The sequence below is a fragment of the Neophocaena asiaeorientalis genome, unplaced genomic scaffold, assembly GCF_003031525.2.
Source record: "Neophocaena asiaeorientalis asiaeorientalis breed wild unplaced genomic scaffold, Neophocaena_asiaeorientalis_V1.1 scaffold114, whole genome shotgun sequence".
NCBI classification, from domain to species: domain Eukaryota; kingdom Metazoa; phylum Chordata; class Mammalia; order Artiodactyla; family Phocoenidae; genus Neophocaena; species Neophocaena asiaeorientalis.
Genome location: NW_020173116.1, coordinates 8,892,364 through 8,916,903, shown reverse-complemented (window position 1 = coordinate 8,916,903; position 24,540 = coordinate 8,892,364). Strand labels below are relative to the sequence as shown.

At 38.3% G+C, this 24,540-nt stretch overlaps 1 protein-coding gene across 4 annotated transcripts in view; it reads left to right on the top strand.

The window, feature by feature from the left end:
* The window catches only part of MGAT4A (alpha-1,3-mannosyl-glycoprotein 4-beta-N-acetylglucosaminyltransferase A), a 102,719-nt gene that overhangs the window by 66,705 nt on the left and 11,474 nt on the right, over positions 1-24,540 (top strand). For all 4 annotated transcript variants that reach the window (XM_024743852.1, XM_024743849.1, XM_024743850.1 and 1 more), the window contains exons 5-13: positions 7,118-7,164; positions 7,948-8,061; positions 10,036-10,111; positions 15,025-15,139; positions 16,257-16,387; positions 19,613-19,720; positions 19,836-20,029; positions 21,828-21,906; positions 22,565-22,631. In XM_024743852.1, the coding sequence (XP_024599620.1) occupies positions 7,118-7,164; positions 7,948-8,061; positions 10,036-10,111; positions 15,025-15,139; positions 16,257-16,387; positions 19,613-19,720; positions 19,836-20,029; positions 21,828-21,906; positions 22,565-22,631 (931 nt within the window). The remainder of the gene's footprint in view (positions 1-7,117; positions 7,165-7,947; positions 8,062-10,035; positions 10,112-15,024; positions 15,140-16,256; positions 16,388-19,612; positions 19,721-19,835; positions 20,030-21,827; positions 21,907-22,564; positions 22,632-24,540) is intronic.

Genomic DNA, 24,540 nt, shown 5'->3' with positions numbered 1-24,540 from the left:
TATATATATATATATATACACACACACATATATATGTATATGTATATATAATATCTTATAAAACTTGCTTGTAATTCAACAAATACTTACTGACGCAGCGGTGTTAGCCATATCATCTAATAAAAGCCTCTACCCCCTGAAGCTTACATTGTAGAGAAGGACAGATAAAAAACAAATGTGTGATGTGTTAGATGGTAGAGAATGCTATGGAGAATAAATCAGAGTACATAAGAAAGGGAGTACAGGATTGCCAAGGGATGGTTTATCAGAGTGGTCAGGACATTTGGGCAAAGACCTGAAGGGTGCAACAGTTGCACAGTCCAAGCAGACTAACAGCACGTGCCAAGGCCCTCACGTGAGAGCATTGCTGGGCACATTTTGTGAAACAGCAAGGAAACGCCTGTGTGGCTGGAGCAGAAAAGGTGAGGGGCTTAGCAGTAGGAGGTCGGCAGAGGAGGAGTAGGTTGGGCCAGATCACTGAGCACACTACAGGCCATCATGAGAACTTTGCTTTTACTCTCAGTCAGGAAACTGTGGCAAAGTTTTTTTGTAAAGGGCCACATGACACATTTCAGGCTTTGCAGGCCACACAGTCTCCGTTGCAACTGTTCAACTCTGCTGTAGTAGCCCCGAAAACACCAGAAACAACACGTAAATGAAAGGGTGGGGTTGTGTTCCAATAAAATTTTACTTTATGAAAACAGGGAGTGGGTCTGTCTTGTGAACTGCTAATCTGGAAAGCCATTTGAGGGTTTCAAGTAGAGAAGACACTTGACTTAATGTTTTTTGTTCTTTGAAGGCACTTTAAAAAACTTTATTTTGAAATAACTTAGATTTACCGAAAAGTTGCAGAAGTAATGCAGAGTATTCCCTTCACTGCTCTAATGTTAACAACTTATGTAGCCAAATAATCAAGACCAGGGAATGAACATTAATATAATACTATTAGCCAAACTGTAGACATTATTCACATTCCACGTTTTTCCACCTAAGGTCGTCTGTTCCAGTGTACAATCCAAAATATCACACCACATTTAGTTGTTCTGATTCCTTAATTTCCTCCTTTTTAAAAAAATATTTATTTATTTATTTTTGGCTGTGTTGGGTCTTCGTTGCTGCGCACGGGCTTTCTCTAGTTGTGGCGAGCGGGGGCCACTCTTCGTTGCGGTGCGCGGGCTTCTCATTGCGGTGGCTTCTCTTGTTGCGGAGCACAGGCTCTAGGCGCGCGGACTTCAGTAGTTGCGGCACGCGGGCTCAGTAGTTGTGGCTCGCGGGCTCTAGAGCGCAGGCTAAGTAGTTGTGGCTCACAGGCTTAGTTGCTCCGCGGCATGTGGGATCTTCCCAGACCAGGGATCGAACCCGTGTCCCCTGCATTGGCAGGCGGATTCTTAACCGTTGTGCCACCCAGGAAGTCCAGTTTCCTCCTATCTTTGACAGCTCCTCAGTCTTTTCTTGTGTTTCATGAACTAGGAGACTTTTCATGAGTACTAGTCAGTTATTTTGTAGAATGTCTCAATTTAGGTCTGTCTGATGTTTTCTCATGATTAGATTGCAGTTATGCATTTTTGGTATAACTCATCTTTTTAAAAGGATCACAGTGGCTGCTTTGGAAAGGGCAGAAGCGAGGAGGCTACTTAGAAAACTTGTAATAATCCAGGCTAGGCTTGGAGGTGGTGAGAAGTCATCAAACTAGGAACATATTTTGAACTGATTGGGTTCTGATCACAGAAGTTTGAGAACTGTTGCTGTAGCCTCAGCTGACTGTTAGGAGAAGGAAAGGAAGAAAGGCTATGAGAGATATACTGAAAATGAAGAAGTAGGTTTCTTTTTTTCACTTGTGTGTCCTTTTCACTTCCACTTTCTTACTTTTATCTTTGAACAGCTTGACTGTTTTAGAAACTACAAGCTAACTGTGGTATTTGTTAGCCTTTGTTGGTACATCTGCGCTGAATTTATAGAACCTTAAAACCAAGCACTAGGTGTATAGGAATAGCTTTTCCTTGGACCCCTAGGGACACAAAATTTATTATGAGCTGCCAGCTCCATTCTGGCACAGGCCTGTCATTTTAGTCCTTTTGATTTGTCACTTGTACACATTCTCTTTCTGGAATTCTCATTGGTTCTTTGTTATATAAAAATGACCTCTCGGGCTTCCCTGGTGGCGCAGTGGTTGAGAGTCCACCTGCCAATGCAGGGGACATGGGTTCGTGTTCCGGTCTGGGAAGATCCCACATGCCGCGGAGAGGCTGGGCCCGTGAGCCATGGCCACTGAGCCTGTGCATCTGGAGGCTGTGCTCCGCAATGGGAGAGGCTACAGCAGTGAGAGGCCCGTGTACCACAAAAAAAAAAAAGACGTCTGCTTCCAGCCATGATGGAGTTAATAAGGACTGGACTTACCTTCGTGCTATAAGCAATTAAAAAGCTAGACAAAATATACCATCTAGTTGTTCTCAGACAGTGGACAGCAGGCTGTGCAGGATGTGATTCCCTGAGAGAGAGAAATGAGCACCACGATTGTCCCATCTTTCTGCCTGGAGATATTTCCAGATCACGTTGCAGGAAGGGGAATCCCGAAGAGAGCAGCTGGAAATTGCAGAACAGAGACGCTGAACAGAAAATGATGGTGCCTTTGGGTCTTTGTTGGGTGGGGACCCACATACACAGGGTGAAGCTCCACAGGTTTGGAAAAAGGATGATCAGGGAGCTGTAACCTGACCATATCCCTCTGCTCATGTAGGATGAGGTTGACCAGCCAGAACGGTAAGCCCCTGGTGATAACCCAGGGCGTTCAGTAGAGACGCCAAAGAAGTGGTCACCCTTGAAGTGGTTATTCTCAACCCACCCCAGCAAAGCTTAGAGGCCTTTAAGGATCAACTGATCCACAAATAACTGTCTGCTGGGATAAAGCTCAGCGCTTGCTAAAAGAAGACAGCAAAATCAAGACACTCAGCAGTGTCCGTTTGTAACATCCAGTATCAAATAAAAAAGTGTTATTGTTAACCAGTATGCCAAGGAGCCCAAAAAAAAGTGACCCATAACTAGAAGAAAATTTAGCCCCTAGGAACAAGGATAGGGAAGACTTGGAACAGAGCTATCAACCGAGTGATATAAAGCCATCAGAGGTTATTTAGAAGATAACCAGCAAAGGTGGTGGATATCATCCTTATTATTATTATTTGCGGTACACAGGCCTCTCACTGTTGTGGCCTCTCCCGTTGCGGAGCACAGGCTCTGGACGCACAGGCTCAGCGGCCATGGCTCACGGGCCCAGCCGCTCCACGGCATGTGGGATCCTCCCGGACCGGGGCACGAACCCGCGTCCCCTGCATCGGCAGGCGGACTCTCAACCACTGCGCCACCAGGGAAGCCCCATCCTTATTTTTATGGCCTATTTCCAGTGACCACTTGGTGGCCTGTTTGGTTAATTCAACCTTCCTGTCTCACCAGGACTTGTCTTTTCCAGTACAGCAGTGCAAGCCCAGCTTTCCTGCTCAGCATCGCATTGAAATCTGCAATTTCCCCCCAGTCTGTACATGTTATAATAATAGCATATTATACCCTCTAAAATATATACAAAATAGAAAGTTTTACGCTATGATCTGTTCCAGTGGGTTATCTTGCACATACCCCGTCTAAGGGCAAAGGCAAAGCCCTAATTAACATATGAATTAATTTACAATATTCCTTATAGTATTTTCTGTTTATTTTTGTCGATTTGAATAGAAATATGTATCAGATTTGGGCTCAGATGTCAAATCTTCAGACTTTTTTTGACTATCCTGTTTAAATAGGTTGCTTCCTTTCCTCTATTATTGCATACTAGTTATATAGCACTTAATATTCAATTATAAATATGCATATATATATTTTGGTTTTCTTTATGGACTGCATCTTCCACAAATTTTAAATTTCACAAGGCAGAGATCTTGTCTATTTTATTTGCTAATCTAAACTCAGAGCTTGATGATATGGATATGATACGGATATAAATATCCCCAATTATGGTGTAGACACCAAGTAAATATTTGTGGAATGAAATGATTGGAAAGAAGATAGTAAATTTACATATAAAGGGCATTTTTAAAAATCACTTTTTACCTTCAAGTTATTTAAAATTCAGTCCTCTTAATTTTATGTTCTTTTTTGATCTAGTGCTTAAAATGTCTTCCTTTTTCATCTGGGTAACTGTCTTACAACTGGTAACTGTTTTAAAGTTTCTGACATTTGTAACATTTGTTTACCTTTCATAGGAGGTTGCCTCTTTCTGTTTTATTCTTTGGGCCATTAGAAATAAATTTCTATGATTTATTTCTAAAAGTATCTTTTCACTCAGATTTCTATTTCACTTATTTGTTCTTTGCAGTATTACTGAACACAACAGCTATAGCATATTCAACAGTGATGTGTTATTTTATATATTGATCTTAATTGAAAGTTTCCCTGAAATCATATGACTTTGTTACAGTTTCCTGACTGCCGTGACATTTGGCAAAGAATTATTTCTTTTCCAGTTGGACTTTATAAATTATTGATTTAGAGTAAAGATTGGAATTTATTACTGTCATTTCATCTAACTTATACACTACTGGTAAAATTGATTCTTAAGCCAAGTGTGTATGTTGATGAATTGTTACGTGTGTATGACTCTATGCTGATGAATTGGTGTCAGTATTAGTGACTTACTTGAACCTGCTTTTATGCTTCTTAAACTTTTCCTTATACATCCCTAAGAGAAGCTGCTTGACCCATAGTTCTGTATGCGCAATCTGAAATACGTTTTTTTTTACATTTAACTTTTTTCTATCTCTTAGTTTTTGTTTTTGATTATTTATTTATTTATTTTTTGGAATTCACATAACATACAACTCACCTATTTAAAGCCAGAGTTCTGTAGGCATCATCTTAATCAATTTCTGAAAGATTTTCATCACCTCAAAGAGAAATTTCTGAACCCCTTAGCCATTACCCATTAATACTGCTCTCCCTCCAGCCCTAGACAACCACTAATCTACTTTCTGTCTCAATAGGTATTTTTTAAATACTGGACATTGTATATAAGTGCAGTTATGAAATGTGTGGTCCTTTGTGACTGGCTTCTTTCACTTAGAACAGTGTTTTCAAGGTTCATCCATGTTGCAGTATGTATTAATAAATCCTTTAGTTTTAATTTAAAAATTTTAATTTTAGTTAACCATGAAGAAGACGCTTTCTCCGGGGGTTGGGAGGAATACTCTTTCTTCTTTTGCTATGTATGTCTACTCTTTTTCCCACCTGTCCCAATCATTATCACTCACATACCCTAAGAATATACATATCTCATTTATAGATTCACAGATATGTTCTCAGAATTGGAGGACAATATTACCTGTAGCAAGATCCTTTTTGACCCATCTCCTAGAGAAATGGAAATAAAAACAAAAATAGTACCTTTTAAAAAGTCTCCACAGACCTTTAAAAAAGATTTCAGGAAAAAGCGTTCTTTTAATTTAAAGCAGTGAAGCCCCCAACATCTCAGAGACTTCCTGTCTTATGGCCAACATTTAAGAGTTGGGGAGAGGCAAGTAGAGGCCTGAATGGGGACGAAGACTGGCCTGGCTGTGTGTTTCCAGGCCAGTTACATGTTTACTTTCTTTAGAGGAGCCCCACAACCACTCCCTTGGCTGATAGCAGGTAGGATCACTTCTGGTATATAATGGTGACACCAGTTACCATTGCTTAAGTGAATCTTTTGCTAGTTGCGTCAGTTAGCATGCAACATAAGGATTATGTGTAGTTTTAGATATGGATCACTTTGCATTTCATAAATTTTATTATACATTACATAATAGATCTATGTTCACATAAGCTTATTCTTCTTGGCCGCCGTCTTGGATAGCTTACTGGACAGGGAGCTGGACTTGTTCATCTGTATTCTTGTTTCCTTGGCTAGGCAAATCACTAGCTCTCAATAAATGCTTATCAAATTGAATTTCAGGTATTACTAAACTCATTAAAGGTTATATAAACCAGACTTGATTATGTTCTCTAAAATCATAGCCTGATGAATGGTAGGATGTGTTTGGGTTTACGTAGGGGAAGGACGGAGGGTTTTGAGCTGTGTTTCTGTAGTTCTTTAAGAGTTTGAAGGATATGATCTTAATAAATTGTCTCACTCCTACATCTTTAACAATTAAAATAGGAATTACTTTCAATTAACAGAAATTAAAGTTAAAATACTTTTCCAAAAAGCCTCCTCTAAAACAACTTTTTATAATCCAGTAGTTTTGTAATTTCCAGTGTTAAAACAAACCAAAAAGATAAAGCTTATCTTCCTCAAGTATTAAGTGTTTTCGCAGTCTTTATAACATAGATTGTACTAGAGATATCGTTGATTCTTTCTAACAGTTGAGCATTTTAAGTTGTCACTGTAGTTAAAATTGGTCGGGAGTATTGGCTCTCCACTTGTATGTATAATTTAGAAGTTCACAGGTTTGATAAACGTTTTTTTCTGACTGATTAAAGTACTCTTGACTTGGGTTCTCATTATCAGCTTACTAATAAAATAACAGTAATACAGAATAACACTGCTTTTTATTACATAGCTTTATCATGTAATGTCATAGTGTCTGAGGTATTATTTCCTCCCAAACCTCCCCCCGCCCTTTTTCTTTAAATAGGATAGAAAACTGAGGCTCAGAGAGTGACTTTCTTTAGATTGTACAGGCCAGTAGCTAGAGAGGCAAATCTGGAACCGTGGTTTTATGATTCCAAGTGGAAAAATCTTTCCCTATAGCGTTCTGCATCTGTTATTTATTCACTACTTACCGTTTGGATGTTGCAGAAGAAGTAGAAATAGTTTCCGTGCTCACTTTTTTCTACTGAATTGAACATAGACAATTGAAAACAATAAAAACTTAAGAATCTGCTTATCGTATTGGTTAGTACTCAGCGATATATAGCAGTGCAATACAGTAGAATACAGAAGTGCAAATCCCATAAGTTGTCTGAAAATTTCATGTTTTCGATGAATGTTTTAATCATTTATTTAATTTTGAATTCAGAATTAAAAGTTAAATAAAATATAAAGGTAAAAATATAAAAACATGAATGTTGGTATAATTGTTTTTTTCTCTCCCAGACAGATATTGATTATGTAAATGGTGTTGTGGCCAACCTGGAGAAAGAGTAAGTTCTTCTTAATTATGGAAATGAAAATATTCTATTTACTATTATCTCTTGGCTTTTTGCTAAAAGAAAACACCTTTTACAGTTCATTTTTTTCTGTGGAGTTCAGTGTTCACTGGACCACCTATCATTGGTCTTTTATGTTATCATAAAGTATGTGTATATATATCAAGTTATCTGATGGGATACATTGGTGTATTTCGTTTTGGAAAAGACTTGAATGTCATATATATGTAACACTACCAAACAACAATTTTTATCTTGAAGACAGTGAATAGAGAGTCATATGAGATCACTTAAATTTTTCACCCTCCGTTTAGCAAGAAAAAAAATTTCTGCTGTCAGGGCAGCTAGTCAGGTAGCAGTTTCAAACCTCAGTGCTAAACTATGTCTAAAAATCTGCAAAGGTTTATTAACAGTTTATTGTGAGTGGGGCGCATAGCAGATAACAGATGGACAGCTTAGTAAGTTGCAGATACCATTAGTTTTTATAATATTGCCTTTGTAGTTTTAAGAGCAGTATCATGAAATTAGTCCTGATACGGATTTCTTCATTGAAATGTATCTCTTGTTGCCCCCAAAAGACATATCTTTTACTTTAAAAGGAAAGACAAAAGAGAAGCAAAGGTCCTTGTTTAAGATAATGTGGCTCTACCTTTGTCTATCAATATGCTAAAACCAGAGATTTTTTTAAATGTATTTTTATGTTATACATATAAGTTGATCGTTAAGATATAAAATCCCACGGAACTTAAATAACTCAGCCAACCTTTCTCATGATAGATTTTCTAAAGAAATCAGTTCTGGCTTGGTGGAAATAATATCACCTCCTGAAAGCTATTATCCTGACTTGACAAACTTAAAGGAGACATTTGGAGATTCTAAAGAAAGAATAAGGTAAGCCTGTGCACCCTTGTGAGTATAACAGGTAATAAATGTCATCCTTGTTTATCGAAGCTTAACTCATTTTAGGGTTGAGCTAATTAGTTGAGAGCTAATGACTTTTTGATTATTTTATTGGAAAGTCTGTGGAGTTTCTGATGAGAGGTTGAATTTGGTAGATCTAATGAATTTTATAACCGTGCTGCTCTGTGTTGTTAGAACTTTTCTTAAGAGTATATTGAGTATAACTGAAAAGTTAGTCCAGACAGAAATCTCATGTCTGTACGTAACATAAATGAGAACAGATCCAATAAAAGTGATAAAAATAATAATACTCTTGTGTACAATTGTATTGCAATAAAATCATTAGTCAATTGAATTTATTTATCTCTGAATCTCTAAAGTTGAAAGGGAAACTTTCCTTGTGTTGTTATTAAAGACAAAGTAAGCTAAGAGATATTGGCATTATTTTGGGATTGCCTGTAACCAGAAAAAGGGACAAAAACCCTGTGTTGGGAAGAGATTTATTGTATTTCTTGAGTTGTTAATTTGTCACAAAAACAGATTTGTCCCTATAATTGGTTAATTATCTCTCAATAAATATGATGTTATTTTAAAAATTTAGGATCGAATTTGTTTGAAAAAAACTCTGGATAGACTCAATAAGTTCATATCAGCTTGTAAGGTATTTTCTGGAGAAGTTTACTTAGTGGTTCAAAGCTTTTATCTTATTGTGTGCTTTTTTTTTTTTTTTTTTTTTTTTTTTTTTTGCGGTACACAGGCCTCTCACTGCTGTGGCCTCTCCCGTTGCGGAGCACAGGCTCCGGACGCGCAGGCTCGGCGGCCATGGCTCACGGGCCCAGCCGCTCCGCGGCATGTGGGATCCTCCCGGACCAGGGCACGAACCCGTGTCCCCTGCATCGGCAGGCGGACTCTCAACCACTGCGCCACCAGGGAAGCCCTGTGTGCTTTTTTTTAAAACTGGCTTTTAGAAAAACCACTTCTCTTTTTCACATTGGTCAGTGTGTTTCTGTAGCCTGCCGAGAATTCACCAAAAGGCCCTCATATTGTAAATTGTAATATGATGTTTTGGGTTTTTAAAGCATTTTTACCTGTATGTGAAACACTAGTTTCTAGAGACATTAAGATATTACTGGAAAAGGGGGCTGTGGTCAAGAAAATTTGGAAAATATTGGATTAAAAACTTTTTTTCAACAAATGTATTTACTGCTGAATGTTTAAATGCCTCTAATATTACTAATACGTCTCTAGAAGAGGAATATGTGTTCTTCCCAAACTTCCTTGACATTAGACTCCTTTTTTCCTCAGGACACCTTGAGGATTAGTGTTTTTGAGAATATATTTCGATAAAGCCTTCATTAGAGGAGAGTGAATTCATTCACTCTCTCCTAAGTGATTATATCCTATATGTGTGATATCCATCCATCTATTTATCTATCTATCTTTCTAATACATAACTATACATTGGGTATATATATAATGTCATGTATACAATATGTGATGTATATATTGCATATGTATATATTATAAAATATTTTATATATTATAAAATAGTATACATCTAACCTTATTTTGCTAACTTTGAGTCTGATTCCTAACTTATTTTTATTTTTTTTTTGGCTGCGTTGGGTCTTCGTTGCTGCGTACAGACTTTCTCTAGTTGTGGCGAGCGGGGGCTACTCTTCATTGCGGTGCGCGATCTTCTCATTGCACTGGCTTCTCTTGTTGTGGAGCACGGGCTCTAGGCGTGTGGGCCTCAGTAGTTACAGCACGCAGGCTCAGTAGTTGTGGCTCTCGGGCTCTAGAGCGCAGGCTCAGTAGTTGTGGCACACAGGCTTAGTTGCTCAGCTGCATATGGGATCTTCCCGGGCCAGGGATAAAGTCCGTGTCCCCTGCATTGGCAGGTGGATTCTTAACCACTGAGCCACCAGGGAAGTCCCTAACTTTTTTTGAAAATTTTTATTTCAGATGGAGAACAAAGCAAAACCTCGATTATTGTTTTCTAATGATGTATGCTCAGGAAAAGGGCACATATTACATCCAGGTAAGTGTGTGTTTGGTTTTTTTCTTCACACTTTTAAAGGAAAAGTAATATGAAGGGTATATTTTCATGAAAACGAAGTTTTGAAAGCATAAACCCTCTAAAATATAATATCATAACAGTATGCCAGAGCAGAAGGGTTGATCACGTCACTGAGAACATGGGCTCTGCAGTTCCACTCGCTGGTTTAGTTCATGATTATTTTGGTGGTCTTATGGTAAATAGTTGTTTTGTGCACTTCAATACATTTTCATTTGTACTGAAGATAGTAAAGTTGACATTTAGTTCTAATGGTGCAACTTTTAGCAGCATGGCTAAAACAGTAAGTCCATCATGATAAGGGTTTTAAGTTAGCCAGGTAGGCAGCAACTTAAATAATTCTAGGAAGCTCTTGTTTCTTTCAAACCTTTAAGCTTAAATTTCACCACTGGAATTTCACTTCTTTAACCAAACGTCTTTATCCCTTGTTCAAAATGCAAATACCCCTGAGAGGTATATGGCACACGAAGCCTGTCAATTATTTTTTTTTTCCAGTATAAAAAGTTTATTAGATCCTTTCCTGGGTGGATGTTTGGATGAGAGTGGCAAGAAGCAGCCCTGGTCCCTGAACAGGAAGGACATGATTAAGCAGCTGTTGGCAGGGGCTGGGGAGGGAGAGAAGGAAGAAAAGAGGCTGACATCACATGGGAAGGTGGACTTCTTGAGGGCAGACTTTGTCTCCTTTGACATTGTACCTCGAGCCAGCTGCATTCAGGTGTGCGTGAACCTTTCCTTGGTTCACAGGATGGAAAACGGAAATGATGATAGAGTGCAACATTGTCTATAACAGGATGCAACAGCTGTGCATATAAAAAAACACAATATCCTAGATACAGGTAGTACATTTCCTCTAAATACATTAGAGAAGTTTGATTTTAGTTTTAAGATAATAATTTCATAGCATTTTATTTTAATGTATACCAAATATTATGGTAGTTGAACCTTGCTCTTTGTTCTAGGGCCAGTATATAAATATTTACATTATGGTCAAGAACTTTATAGAGAGAATTTAAAAGTGTAGCTATATCACTTTTAAAATTTGTTTCCAGTTTTCCTCTAAGGGAAGAATTAATGGAACCTTAAACCTTTTGGGGGGAGTGTAGGAAAAGTTAATATTTAAAAATTGAGAAAAGGATGGGGGTTAAGAAAGAGGATGGTAAGGAAAACTTCCCCTAAGCAGGGTCAATATATGATGTATTATAACAATAACAGCTGCTATGAACTAACATTTATTGCATACTTACCATGTGTCAGGCATTGTTCTTTAAAATTTGTTTTTCACATATTAACTCATTTAATACAACCCTTTTTATAACAGGAGTGTCCTGTGCATACTGTCTTAAAGCCTGTTTTGCTGTCATTTAACATACTGTAGACACCTTTATATGCCAGTAATTATAGATTGGTATAATTTTTAATTGCTTCTGGAAGTACCATTATTCAGCTATCACGATGACCTTATTGTTGGTCATTAAGATTGCTACCAGCTTTTCAGGTCTTTCACATATGGATCCACTGAACGTTCTTAAAATTACCCTATTTGCCCAAAAATTATGCCTCAGAAAAGAGGGAGTTGCTTTACCTTCAGGTCTTTACATAATATATAGAATTATCTCAGTGAGTTCATTATGATGTACAAAGTATTGTAATCCAGACTTCATAATTATCCCAGGGACATGACTTCAAGATTGCATATGTTGGGGGTGTATCCTACCCAAGACTTCTTTAAAAAATTAATTTATTTAATTAATTTATTTATTTTGGCTGTGTTGGGTCTTTGTTGCTGCATGCGGGTTTTCTCTAGTTACGGCGAGCAGGGGCTACTCTTCATTGCAGTGCACGGGCTTCTCATTGCAGTGGCTTCTCTTGGCGCCGAGCACGGGCTCTAGGTGCGTGGGCTTCAGTAGTTGTGGCATGAGGGCTCAGTAGTTGTGGCTCGCGGGCTCTAGAGCACAGGCTCAGTAGTTGTGACGTGTAGGCTTAGTTGCTGTGCGGCATGTGGGATGTTCCCGGACCAGGGATCGAACCTGTGTCCCCTGTATTGGCAGGCGGATTCCTAACCACTGTGCCAACAGGGAGATCCCTATATAGCATTCTTGAAATGACAAAATTATGGAGATGGAGAACACTCTTGGTTACCAGAGGCTAGGATGGGGGGAAAGGAGGGAGGTGGCTGAGGATGTAAAGGGTAGCATGAGAGTCCCTGTGATGGAACTGATCTGTGTCCTAGCTCTACTAGTGCTCTTGCACATGTACACGTGTTAAGATTGCATGGAGCTAAACACACAGACACACAGCTACACACAACTGGGTGCATATGTAAAACTGGTGAAATTTGAATAATGTGGTTGAATTGTATCAGAGTCAATTTCCTGGTCGTGATATTGTGCTGTAATTATATTGGAGGATATATATTGGGGGTCTGTTGGGTCTCTGTATTATTTTTTATAGCTGCATATGAATCTACAGTTATCTTTAAAAGTTTCTTAAAAAGTGAAATTGTTTGATGAGGTGTGAGAGTGGAAGAAAGCAATTTTTCTAATTTAATATAAAAAAATGTACATTTTTGGTGGTAACGAAATTTAGTGTACTAAATTTTAAGTAGGCATTTAATTATTTCACCTACACTTCTGTATGTTTAAATCAGTCCCAAGCTTGTTTTTGTTTTGTAAATTGGGGTATAGTTGCTTTACAATGTTGTGTTAATTTCTGCTATACAACGCAGTGAATCAACTCTATGTGTACATATATTCCCTCCCTCTTGGACTTCGCTCCCACACTCCCCCATCCCACCCATCTAGGTCACCACGGAGCACCGAACTGAGCTCCCTGCGCTATGTAGCAGGTTCCCACTAGCTATCTGTTTTACACATGGTGTATATGTCAATCCCAATCTCCCAATTCATCCCCCCCTCGCTCCCCCTACATGTCCACATGTGTGTTCCCTACGTCTGCATCTCTATTCCAAGCTTGTTTTTTAATCTACTTACTGGAAAAACTTGGAAGTACCTGGTATTGGGGGTCATCTTTCCTTTGGGCGTCCACAGCCAATGTTTGCGTGTGAGTGTGGGCATCTCTTCTTTGGGAAAGCAAGGTTAGGTGCCAGCGGGGCTTTGTGCTTTGTCTGGTTTTCCCTCTGGCTTCCCTACAAGCTCTGAGGGTGTAAAACTTGTCTTTTCTGTTCACTGGTGGGTTCCCAGGGTTTAGTACTGTGTCTGGAACATAATCAAAGCTCAGTAGATATTGGGTGAGTCAAAATCATACCTTTCCAAATATTGCTACTGTTTCTTCACAGATAGGAAGAAAGCTTATAGGACTTAAACACATGAAAAAAGCTAAATACTAAAATAAGTGAAAATTACTTGCAGATAACTAGAAATGATAATATGTCATTAAGAAAAGGAAGGGGCTTCCCTGGTGGCGCAGTGGTTGAGAGTCTGCCAGCCGATGCAGGGGACACGGGTTTGTGCCCGGGTCTGGGAGGATCCCACATGCCGCGGAGCTGCTGGGCCCATGGGCCGTGGCCGCTGGGCCTGTGCGTCCGGAGTCTGTGCTCCGCAGCGGGAGAGGCCACAACAGTGAGAGGCCCGTGTACCGCAAAAAAAAAAAGAAAAAAAAGAGTTTTCTTCTGATATTAAAATCATCAATGGAAAAGAATATTAAAAAATAATGTATATATGTAAAAAAAAAACATCTTGTGACTTTAAAATTTTATGAAAGGAGATTTGGGGAGGAAGTCTTTGCAGATGCTCTTGATCTCTGGTCTCTGTCAACTCCCTGTTGAACTGGTAAACATTCCAGTAACACACGTGGTGATGGCAGAGCACATGGGGTTAACTGGCGCTCTGAGTTGCTACAGCTTCTTAAGTATTTTGAAGATACCTTTTAAAATATAAAAAGAGAACTTTTAGGAACCCATCCTACAGAAATGAATAGCACTGATATGAAGTGTAAGCACTGTTTGCATTGACAAAGAATGAGAAGCAACCTGGGTGTCTGCCTATGAGCAGGTGAATGATTTGTCCATCAATCCCAGGGAATAGTATGAATCTGCTAGAGAGAATGCTTTAAATATATACTTTTTAACCTGGAAAGATATTCATGATATATTAAGAGAAAAAAACCAGTTTCATAATGTGATCCCTTTTTAATAAAAACATAAAGGTGGTGGGAACCTTAAGGTAGGTATGGGTCTACCTGTGCTGTATGCCCATATTGAAGGTGTCCAGTGGGTGCACACCCAACCTTGAACATTGGTCACTTCTACTAGCAGGGTGGAGGGCAGAGAAGGAGAGCTGCTAGCTTTTTTTCTTTTTTTGACTTGTTACATGTATTATGTAAAAAGCAAAAAAAAAAAAAAAAAGAAAAAATTAAAAGGCCTATAAAATTCTTTTCCTTTGAAAAGAAAACAGGATAGTGTGAAATCATGTTGGGAGCCATAAAAGGACCAAAAGGAGTAATTCATGGAGTGGTTTTGTTATTTCCCATGGTGAGGGAGTGGTTTTGTTACTTGCTATGTGCATCTGCCATTTTATTTTCCTTGCTTTCTTTTAATAAAATTTATTTATTTTTTATAATTTTTCCTTTTTATTTTATCATTATTATTATTATATATCTTTTGGCCACACCACGTGGCATGTGGGATCTTCCCTGACCAGGGATGGAACCCGTGCCCCCTGCATTGAGAGCGTGGAGTCTTCACCACTGGACTGCTAGGAAAGTCCTAAAATTTATTTTTATATTTTCATCGTTTTTGACCATTGTTTCCTTGATTGTCATTATAAAAGTGTGCTTGAGTTTTTCCGTAGTAAAGAATGTTCTCTTTAAATCTTCCTTCTCTTTCTGATGTATTAATATGATTGTTTAACTTTCTTTAGCTTGAAGATGATATTATTGTCAAACAGAATTACTTTAACACCATAAAAAATTTTGCCCTTCAACTTTCTTCTGAGGAATGGATGATACTTGAGTTCTCCCAGCTGGGCTTCATTGGTAAGAAAAGTTTTAGATTTATTTACTTTTCAGAAATAACTGTGACTTAGAATCTTAGACTATTTTTTTTTTTAACCTTAAAGTTGTCTTTTTCCCTCTGGAAATGGATTGCTTTTGAGAAAATTTAATTTCGGTAAACTTCTGTGTATAAAATGTTGAAAGTCAACCCAAAATAACATTTGGAGAGTTCTAAGATGGTAATATTTACTCTGGAGTTCTGCAAGGCAGCCCTGCTGGCTTTTCATGTCCACAGAGAGCCAACCACTGTCCTGGGGAGCATGTCTGGTTCCTTCTCGGACACTTCGAGTTCCTGTTTTAAAGCCCAGAGCTTTTGCAAGATTGGGGTTCTTTTAAGAAGAGTCCTGCGCTAGTGGTTTTCTAATAGGAATTCCTGATATTTGACATAGCACATGAAGTTCTTGTTCAGTCATTAGTTTGTATTCATGTGTTGCTTTCATGGACTAGCAAGGGTACTTATTTTTAAAGTTTTTTTTCATTAAAATTCCTAAAGTATCCAACTAAAGAGAATACGTTTAAAGTTGAAGGTTGAAGGAAATTTATAGGTCTTAAAAAACACCCCAGAGAGTAACATTTCGCTGCCTCTAATGCGTTAGATCTGTAAGTATTAGAGGCTGGGGCTTTGATCTTGTTGATCATTTATCTCAAAACTTAATTTAAGACTCAAAAAACATCTTGATTTGTGAAGGTTTCAGTGAAGACAAAATCAGGAGTCCTTGTTTTTTGCTTTTATTGATTTAGTTAATTTTTTTTTTTTTACTTAAACCTCTTAAGTTCCTTTTTTATGGGAAGAATTTTAATAAGACATAAAGGAAAAATCTCCGGCTTGCTTCTTGAATCCTTTGAGCTAGTAATTGTATGATAGATTTTGTAATGGAGAAAGTTAGGAGTTCAGTACCTACTTCTGTTAATACTCAGGTGACAAGTAAACTTAGCTAAAGCAAGTTTGTTTTTGATAAGACAGGTGGGGAAATTATTGATAACGATTTATAGTTGAAAGCACAAGCTTTAGTGTATTTGTTGTATGGATTTCACTCATTTAAGCTATTTTGTTGCTTGGCTTCTTTATTACAGTTACTGATTGGGAATATCTTTTCAGGTAAAATGTTTCAAGCGCCAGACCTCACTCTAATTGTGGAATTCATATTTATGTTCTATAAGGAGAAACCCATTGATTGGCTCTTGGACCATATTCTGTGGGTGAAAGTCTGCAACCCTGAAAAAGATGCAGTAAGTTAATTTCTTATGCGGGTAGAAGAGGCTTCTTTTATGTTTTTAGTGAAAGTGATGACTCTTAGGGAACCAGATGTTGTAAACGAACAGTTAAATAGGTAGCTGAAAGAAAACAGTGTTTCCACTTACCAGTGTAAGTGCTTGCCTTCTTTCTAGAACTACAAGAAGTTCCTGTTCTGAAGGGACTTTTAAGTCAGTGAAGTGCACCTTTCTTTAAATTGCTGATGAATGTTTATTGAGGCTCTGGTGTTTCCTTGCTGTTGGCCATATCTGTCCTGTGTCAGGGGGAGTTGTTTTGGTTTGCTTCACATCCTCTGTCAGCTTTCTGTTTTCAAATACTTTGGGGACAATATCGGACCCCAGCACACCTGGATATAAGCAGTAGAATGGAGGTCATATTTTATACCAAAACAATGACAAGTCAAAAGTGTACCTTTTTCGTATTGTGTTACTTGTAAGAAGCCAATGTTCATGCTGATATGCTGACCTTTGGGATGTTGGTGACAGGTAAGTATGTAAACAATGATTTTTGCTTGGACTATTTAAATATTAAGTTATCTCCATTGAAATCTTATTGTAGAAAGTAAATTAATATGTTTTTCTTGTCTAATTTGAATTGTATCTCTGGAAAAAAAATTTAAATTGTTGGCTGTAAGCATAAGTGAAATATGAATACACATTCTTAAAAATGAATGAGTCACTTTGACATGTAATCACAAGGAAATCTTTATTATAAGCATATGTCATTATAGTGTTGACTTATTCTCCCAAAGAAACATTTAATTTGATTTCATGACCTTATATTCCCTAGAACAGTTTGATCATCCTATCTGCCAGTTAGTTTTTAGGACACCCTCTTCAGGTGTCCTTTCTCTCTCTTTTAAAAATAACCACTTTCTTAGAGCAAATCATGGTGTGTAGCGAAATAGCAGAGTACCAGCTTTCCAAAAATGACTGAACATATAAATCAATTCGATCAATTCATTTTTATGATGTAAGCCCTTACCTGTATTTTCTTTGTGATTTGCAGGAATTTTTATTGTAGGACACAGAACAATTCATGTCATCTTTACATTTGTACAACACACTTGCCTTTAATTGGTCCTGTACAGTTTTATCTAATATGGTGGTTAGGTTCTTAAGTGAGCTTGTGAGGTGAAAATCTCTGAAAGTAAAAATTAAAACCATGAAGATACATTCTTCCACCCTTCTTTCTATGGCCTGTAATTTTTCAGCTGCTTCCACTAGGATGTCACGGAAGCTGTCACCACATACTTGCTGGCTCCAGAATCACATCCCTTTGACAGTGGTCTAGGAGACCCTTCCATTCACACTTATTTCACTGAGCATAATACCCTCAAGGTTCATCTATGTTGTTGCAAATGGAAAGATTTCATCTTTTATATGTTTGAGTAGTATTCCTGTGTGTGTGTGTGTGTGTGTGTGTGTGTGTGTGTGTGTACACAGCACATCTTTATCCACTCATCCATTGATGGGCACTTAGGTTGTTTCCATATCGTGGCTATTGTAAATAATGTTGTGATGAGCATAGGGGTGCATGTGTCTTTTCTGATTTCGTGTTTTCGTGTTCCTTGGGTAAATACCCAGAAGTGGGATTGATGGGTCATATGGTAATTCCCAGTTTTTTGAGGAATCTCCATACTGTTTTCCACAGTGGCTGTACCAGTTTACATTCCCACCAATAGTACCAAGCAAAAACAAACACGTAGTTATAAGAACAGAGTAGTGGTTTCCAGACTGGATGGGGCAGGGGCTGAGTGGCGGGGTGAAATGGGTAAAGGGGGTCAACTGTATGGTGATGGATGGAAACTGACTTGGTGGTGAGAACACTGTAGTGTATACAGAAGTAGAAGTATAATGTGTATTTGAAACTTATATAATGTTATAAACTAATGTTACTTTAAAAAAAAAAAAAGCATTCACACATTCTTCCAAAGGTTTATGGACCTGCTTTGACTCTTCGGGCCCGAATGTGTCATTCGTTGCCTGTGTGTTGAGTGGTTAGCTCGCTCTCAGGCACTGCTGCTTCTCATCCTCTCTCGCCTCCACCGTCCCACCTCCCCTCTCCTCGCTCCTCCCCTGTCCTCTCCCTCCCTTACCTTCCCTCTTCTTCCACTCGAGTGTTTTATTTGTGTAAATAAGATATACAGTTTCACCTCTACTCTCCTGTTAGCGATAATGCTAATGACGTGAACCTCTTGAGAAAATTAGGCATTTTAACACCCAGGAAATAATTGGAGGTCTTTCAAAGTGGAAATGTCTTATACCTGTCTTTTTCAGTATGTTCTGGGCCCAAAACTTATACAAGTCATTGAAAATGGAAAGGGTTTATAAAAGCATGACAAGGTAGCCATGGCTGTCCTGAAGCACTGAGCTAATGAATGCACGAGAGTCCTGCCAGGGCTGTAGGTCCCACACGCCATGATCACACGAGAGCAGGTTATAATCGAAAATATGGGCCATGGGGCACTTAGAGCTGAAACATAGGTGTCTCCCAACTGTGCTGAGTTGGATTTGTCTGGTTTTTTTTTTTAGTACGTGGGCCTCTCACCGCTGTGAGAGCACAGGCTCCGGACGCGCAGGCTCAGCGGCCATGGCTCACGGGCGCAGCCGCTCCGCGGCATGTGGGATCTTCCCGGACAGGGGCGCGAACCCGCGTCCCCTGCATTGGCAGGTGGACTCTTAACCACTGCGCCACCGGGGAAACCCGATTTGTCTGTTTTGATGTTGTGTCCTTGCTTGTAGTCCACTTGCTGGCTCACATTTTCAAATTGATTTCATGCAACAAAATGTGCTTTTCCTTATCTGCAAATTCTTCATTATATTATCCAATTAAAGGTATTTTGTGTATTTGAACCAAACCTCTAGAGTTTGTGCATTTTAACATTAAAAGTCAAATGTATATTGACCTATTTTGAAAGGTAGTTGAAATTAAATCCTTAACTCTTCCCTTGGAAGTGCTTATTTTTAATTTCCGCATCGTGTCCGCTTATTTTTAATTTCCTCATCGTGTCTGTTTATCAAGTAGGTAGCGAATCTATTAATGCCTCAAAGAGGACCCTAAAGAAACACGACTTGGAATTATGAGATGAAGCTGGATTTTCTTTTCAATATTTACCCTTCTGAAGGGCTTCTCATCTTTCAGAGGAGGACAAGATTTCACTTTATAATGTAACACTAACATTCCCTTTTAATACTTAGAAACATTGTGATCGACAGAAAGCAAATCTGCGGATTCGCTTCAGACCTTCCCTTTTCCAACATGTTGGTCTGCATTCTTCACTATCAGGAAAAATTCAGAAACTCACGGTTGGTGATTTAATTTTATTTTTCTCATGCACAGACAATTTGTTATCTACTGTATAATCCTTGTTCTTCTGAAGTATAAATGAGCCGTATGTTGTTAATATGTCTTTCCTCCTAGGATAAAGATTACATGAAACCATTGCTTCTTAAGATCCATGTAAACCCCCCTGCAGAGGTATCTACTTCTCTGAAGGTCTACCAAGGACATACACTGGAGAAAACTTATATGGGGGAGGATTTCTTCTGGGCTATAACTCCAGTAGCTGGAGACTACATCCTGTTTAAATTTGACAAGCCAGTCAATGTGGAAAGGTAGGTCATTATTGAAATATAATTTGGTCTTACAATTCAGACCTCTTATTCATAATGTGATTTATGACGGAATTTTTGGTGTATATAACACATGTGAGCAGTCAACGAGTCCTAAATGTTGGATTATAAAATACATTTTGTATAACTCAGTAACAGTATGGGTATGTTGCCTACAGATATAATACCAGCATTTAGTATGTTTGATAAATTCTGTTGGTATTTCTGAATGTATATTTAGTATAGATTTTTAATACTTTTATGTAGAACTCTCCCTCAGAATCCCAAATTAGTTTTCATGTCCTTATCCTAGAATATCCCTTCAGGTTTGGCTGCGAGCTAGTGGATGGCCCAGCAATTTGGTTGAAATGATAAATTTGACAGACTAAGACTATTGCTACTCAGTGCTTTTAGTACACCATGGAAGAATTTAAAGCCCTTTTATGTGTTTCAGCATTTCTGTTCACTTTGCAAAAGTTGGGACTTTTTCTCCCCATTTTTACTTAACAGTCACAATTCCTTCAATCTTTCCTCAGTGTTGGGTATATTCCCCAGACTGTCTGTGGCATACTTCCATGTAATCCCCAGAATGTGATGTTATGTCTTCTCCTTTGAAGGCCATTTGGTTTTTAGAATCTGCCAAAAATAATTTGGAATAATTCTGTTTAAGGTGGTCAAAAACAATGCATAGCTACATGTAATGCTATTTTCTTTTGTTACTCTAAACTGATTCTAAAGAGGAGTTTAAGTGTAAAAATGTTATAAGCAATGGGAAGATCACTGGCAAGACATATTAGAATACTCTTGAGTAACATTTTGCAGTTATATGAGTATATAATATTGGTTTTGTTGTTATTTAATGTTCATTTTTATACTGTGTAGTGGAACTCTGTGAGGTATTGTTCACCACACTTGAGCCCTCATAGAATTAGAAATAGCACTCTTCTTTCACCTCAAGAAGAACAGCCTCAAACCACATTTATGGGTTTATTTTTAGGAAATAAAAATAATTCCATCAAAGAATCTGCTAAAGAGCTCATATATTCGAGATCAAACTTAGTAACAACAAATATATTTACAATAAACCTCTGTAAAATGATATTTATAATGCCCCTACTGAGGGCACTTTTCTAGCGAAAGACAATTCTTCTAAAATGACAGTATATGAGAATTTTCTTGGAGTCCATGCACAGACCCACCCTTCCTAGGACAGAGAAAAGGGATCATTTGATTTTCACCATAACTTATTTGCTGAGAGGGGAAAAAGCAGAAGTTGTATTTATTAATACAGAAGTGAAGTGTTAGGAAAAAAATTCTCTGTGTAACATACGTATGTGTTCATTATACAAAAATTTTAAGGTGTGAAGAATGAGGGAAAAAATCATAACCCCAAGGATACCATTATGACCATATTGACACTTTTATTTTCTTGGTAACTGTGTGCACTTTCTACTTTGAGATCGTGGTCTACCTGTAATTTTATATCATATATTATCCAATATACTCTGTCACAAGTGATTCACAAGCATTTTAATGGCTGCATCAACAGCAACAAAACACCGTCATCTTTTTTTTTTTTTTTTTGTCAAGTACATTATTGTTACGCAGCAAACATGCCCCTCTGATAGAGGAGCTATTGCATCCCCCTTAGGTTTTAATTTCCCTGCAACTATTCAGGACATATGATGTGCAGCCACTACAGACTTTAGCGTCGTCAACCTTATTCTGAGGTGAGGCCCCCTTCTGAACCTTCGTGGAGGGTAGTCTGACTGTATTTTTCTTTTTATGTTTGTCTTTTCAGTTATTTGTTCCATAGTGGCAACCAGGAACATCCAGGGGATATTCTGATCAACACAACTGTAGAAGTTTTGCCTTTGAAGGTATGACTATTTTTTCTCCTAAATTTTCCTTGAGAACTAATATTAATAGACCTGATTTGAGGCTCTTCCTGTTTAAGAAATTCTCATGATGGCAGGACCTTAGTGGTGAGTAATACCAACTTCTTTTGGCAATATGGAACACCTGGTATATTGTCCCGTTTGCCTTCATAGAAAGAGCCTTTATTCTGTTTCCTGTTGGAAAGTAACTTGGACATTTGTACTGGGAAAATAAATGAATCATTATTTTACTTTAATGTTTACTTGCTGTTTGTATTTTGAGTCCCAAAATATCATGCAGTTTTAATGCCTGTTGAATAATGTAGAAAGTTAATTTATTGGTCTCTAAGGAATGCTTAATTTCTTTCAAGGTAACACACAGTTCTTTACTTCTGTATATTTTTAATAGAAAACAGCATTCTATTAAATTGATTTAAACTGGAAATTAATTAAAATTAAAAATGTCTAGCCAACAGTATATTATATACAGATTCAGATGGAGCACTTATACTGATTGATAAACCTTTTAAGGTTCAAGACTGACATGGCATTTTCTCTTTTCAGAGATAGCTGTGCCACAGATGCCACTTTTATATTTATTAAGATATATTAATCTAGATTTGTTTTAAATAGAAGTAATTATGTTTTTGTTCTATTTTAGAGTGAAGGTTTGGAAATCAGCAAAGAAACCAAAGACAAACGATTAGGAGATGGCTATTTCAGAATAGGTAATACCCACTTGAAACTAGTAAAATGTCCTTTACTTTTTTGGACTTAGTCCTGAAGTAATTTTAAGTTCTTTTCAGATATTCAGCAGCTTCAGGATTATAAATACCAGTGTTCTCTTTTATTTGTTCTCTGTGTTCTAGTACATACTTTTATTACTATCTTGACCCAACTAGGGTTTCAGATCAAAGGTTCATTTCCTGGTTCCTCTTTCTCTCTGCATCTGCTGCCTCACTGTTGTCACTGGTAGATAATCCGCCTTCAAGCTGCCTCCTGCAGTCTCGTACTGGATGATCTTAGCTGACTGCTCTCATGATCCCAGCAATATCCGTATGCCAGAGTCTGAGCCTTTAGCCCTGCCTCCCTCCTGAGCTTTAGATCTGTACTGAGATGCCAGCTGACAAACTACGTGGAGGCCACGTAGCCATCTACCAGGAGTGTCTGTAAATATGGACATTTCGTCATTGGTCACCATGGTTTGTGCTGTCACGATTCATCTAGCTGCCTGAGTCTAACCTTGGGAGACACTCTGAAACCCCACACCCACCTTCACTGTCCATTAGCATAAAATGTCTATTTGTGTCTGAATGTGCATTCACCCTACTGCAGCGATACTCTGCCTCTGTTTCCGAGCCAGTCCACCGAGCCACTGTAGCTCCCTTGCCAAAACCTAAATGCTGTATTAACCTGGCTGAAAACCTTAATGACCTTCCGTGATCAGATTCCTTAGCTCCCACCCACTTTCGTATCTTGTTACTTTCCTCTTATGCTTCATCTCTCCAGTCCTAAGATGTGTTCCTCTAATGCCCTGTGCTCCCAGCCGTGTCTCTGTCCACTTTCCCCGCCTAAAACGATGGATTGGTATTTCTCCTCCTGATGAATGCTTTCTCATCCTTTATTAACAAGTTTAGCTGCCTTCTCCTTGGCTCTTCTTACCACAGTGCATGCACCTCTTCTGTGTAATCACGTTTCGTAGCTCAGTTCTGTGCGCTCACTGTGGAAGGGGGAGGGGGCTTTGTTGCTCAAGCATCTCCTGTGATTAACGTAGGACCTGTCCTTTGATGGACATCAACTCAGTGGATGATTATATATTTTCTTTTTACTTAAATTAATGCTTTTCCTAGTGGTAGGCAGAAGAGATTATTGGGCAATTAATATTGTAGGTATACAGGACAGAGGCATTCTTATAACTCTCTCAAGCAGTTTTACGTTTCGTGAATGTCATTCAGTGTTTGCTACAAGGCTTGTACAGTCACCCTGACTGATTTCTATATAGCTTAGTGGATAGATGAGTTTAATTATTTTCATAGTTGGGTTATATTTTAGCCCACTCTAGAAATGTTCATAAGATTAGCTGCGTATATGAGACATTTATTAACCCTATTACCTATGAGTTATTAAATTTCTGAGAATGTTGTGTTCTAGGTTATGAAAGTAGCATAGGAAATAGAGACATTTATATGATTGCAGTAATTTGAAGATAATGACCATCTAAAACATCAACTCATACATATTTAGAACTGGAAGAGAACTGATGGGTGATCAGACCTAGGACCTTGCGTAACAAAAGTGTGATCAGAAACCAAAGCAGCTGATTTTTTTTCAAGCTCATATAAAAAATTCTGCTCCCTTAAGAAGCATGCTTTAGCTGAATGGCGTGTGAGGGGCTCTGCAGACGTTTTTCTAGTGAGACAACCATAACTGGTGAAAGGTAGTTTTTTAGAAAAGTACAGCAAATAGAGAAACATTAACTCGTAAAGTCTGAATCTCAGTAACAGCATTAAGAGTCTGTGGCATTGGAGCCCTGACTCGCTCATTACCCACGCTGGCCAAGCTCAGTGACTCAGAAGCTCTACTCTGCATGTCCAGCCAAAAATACAGACTCCCTCTCCCATCAGCCCCCACTCCAGG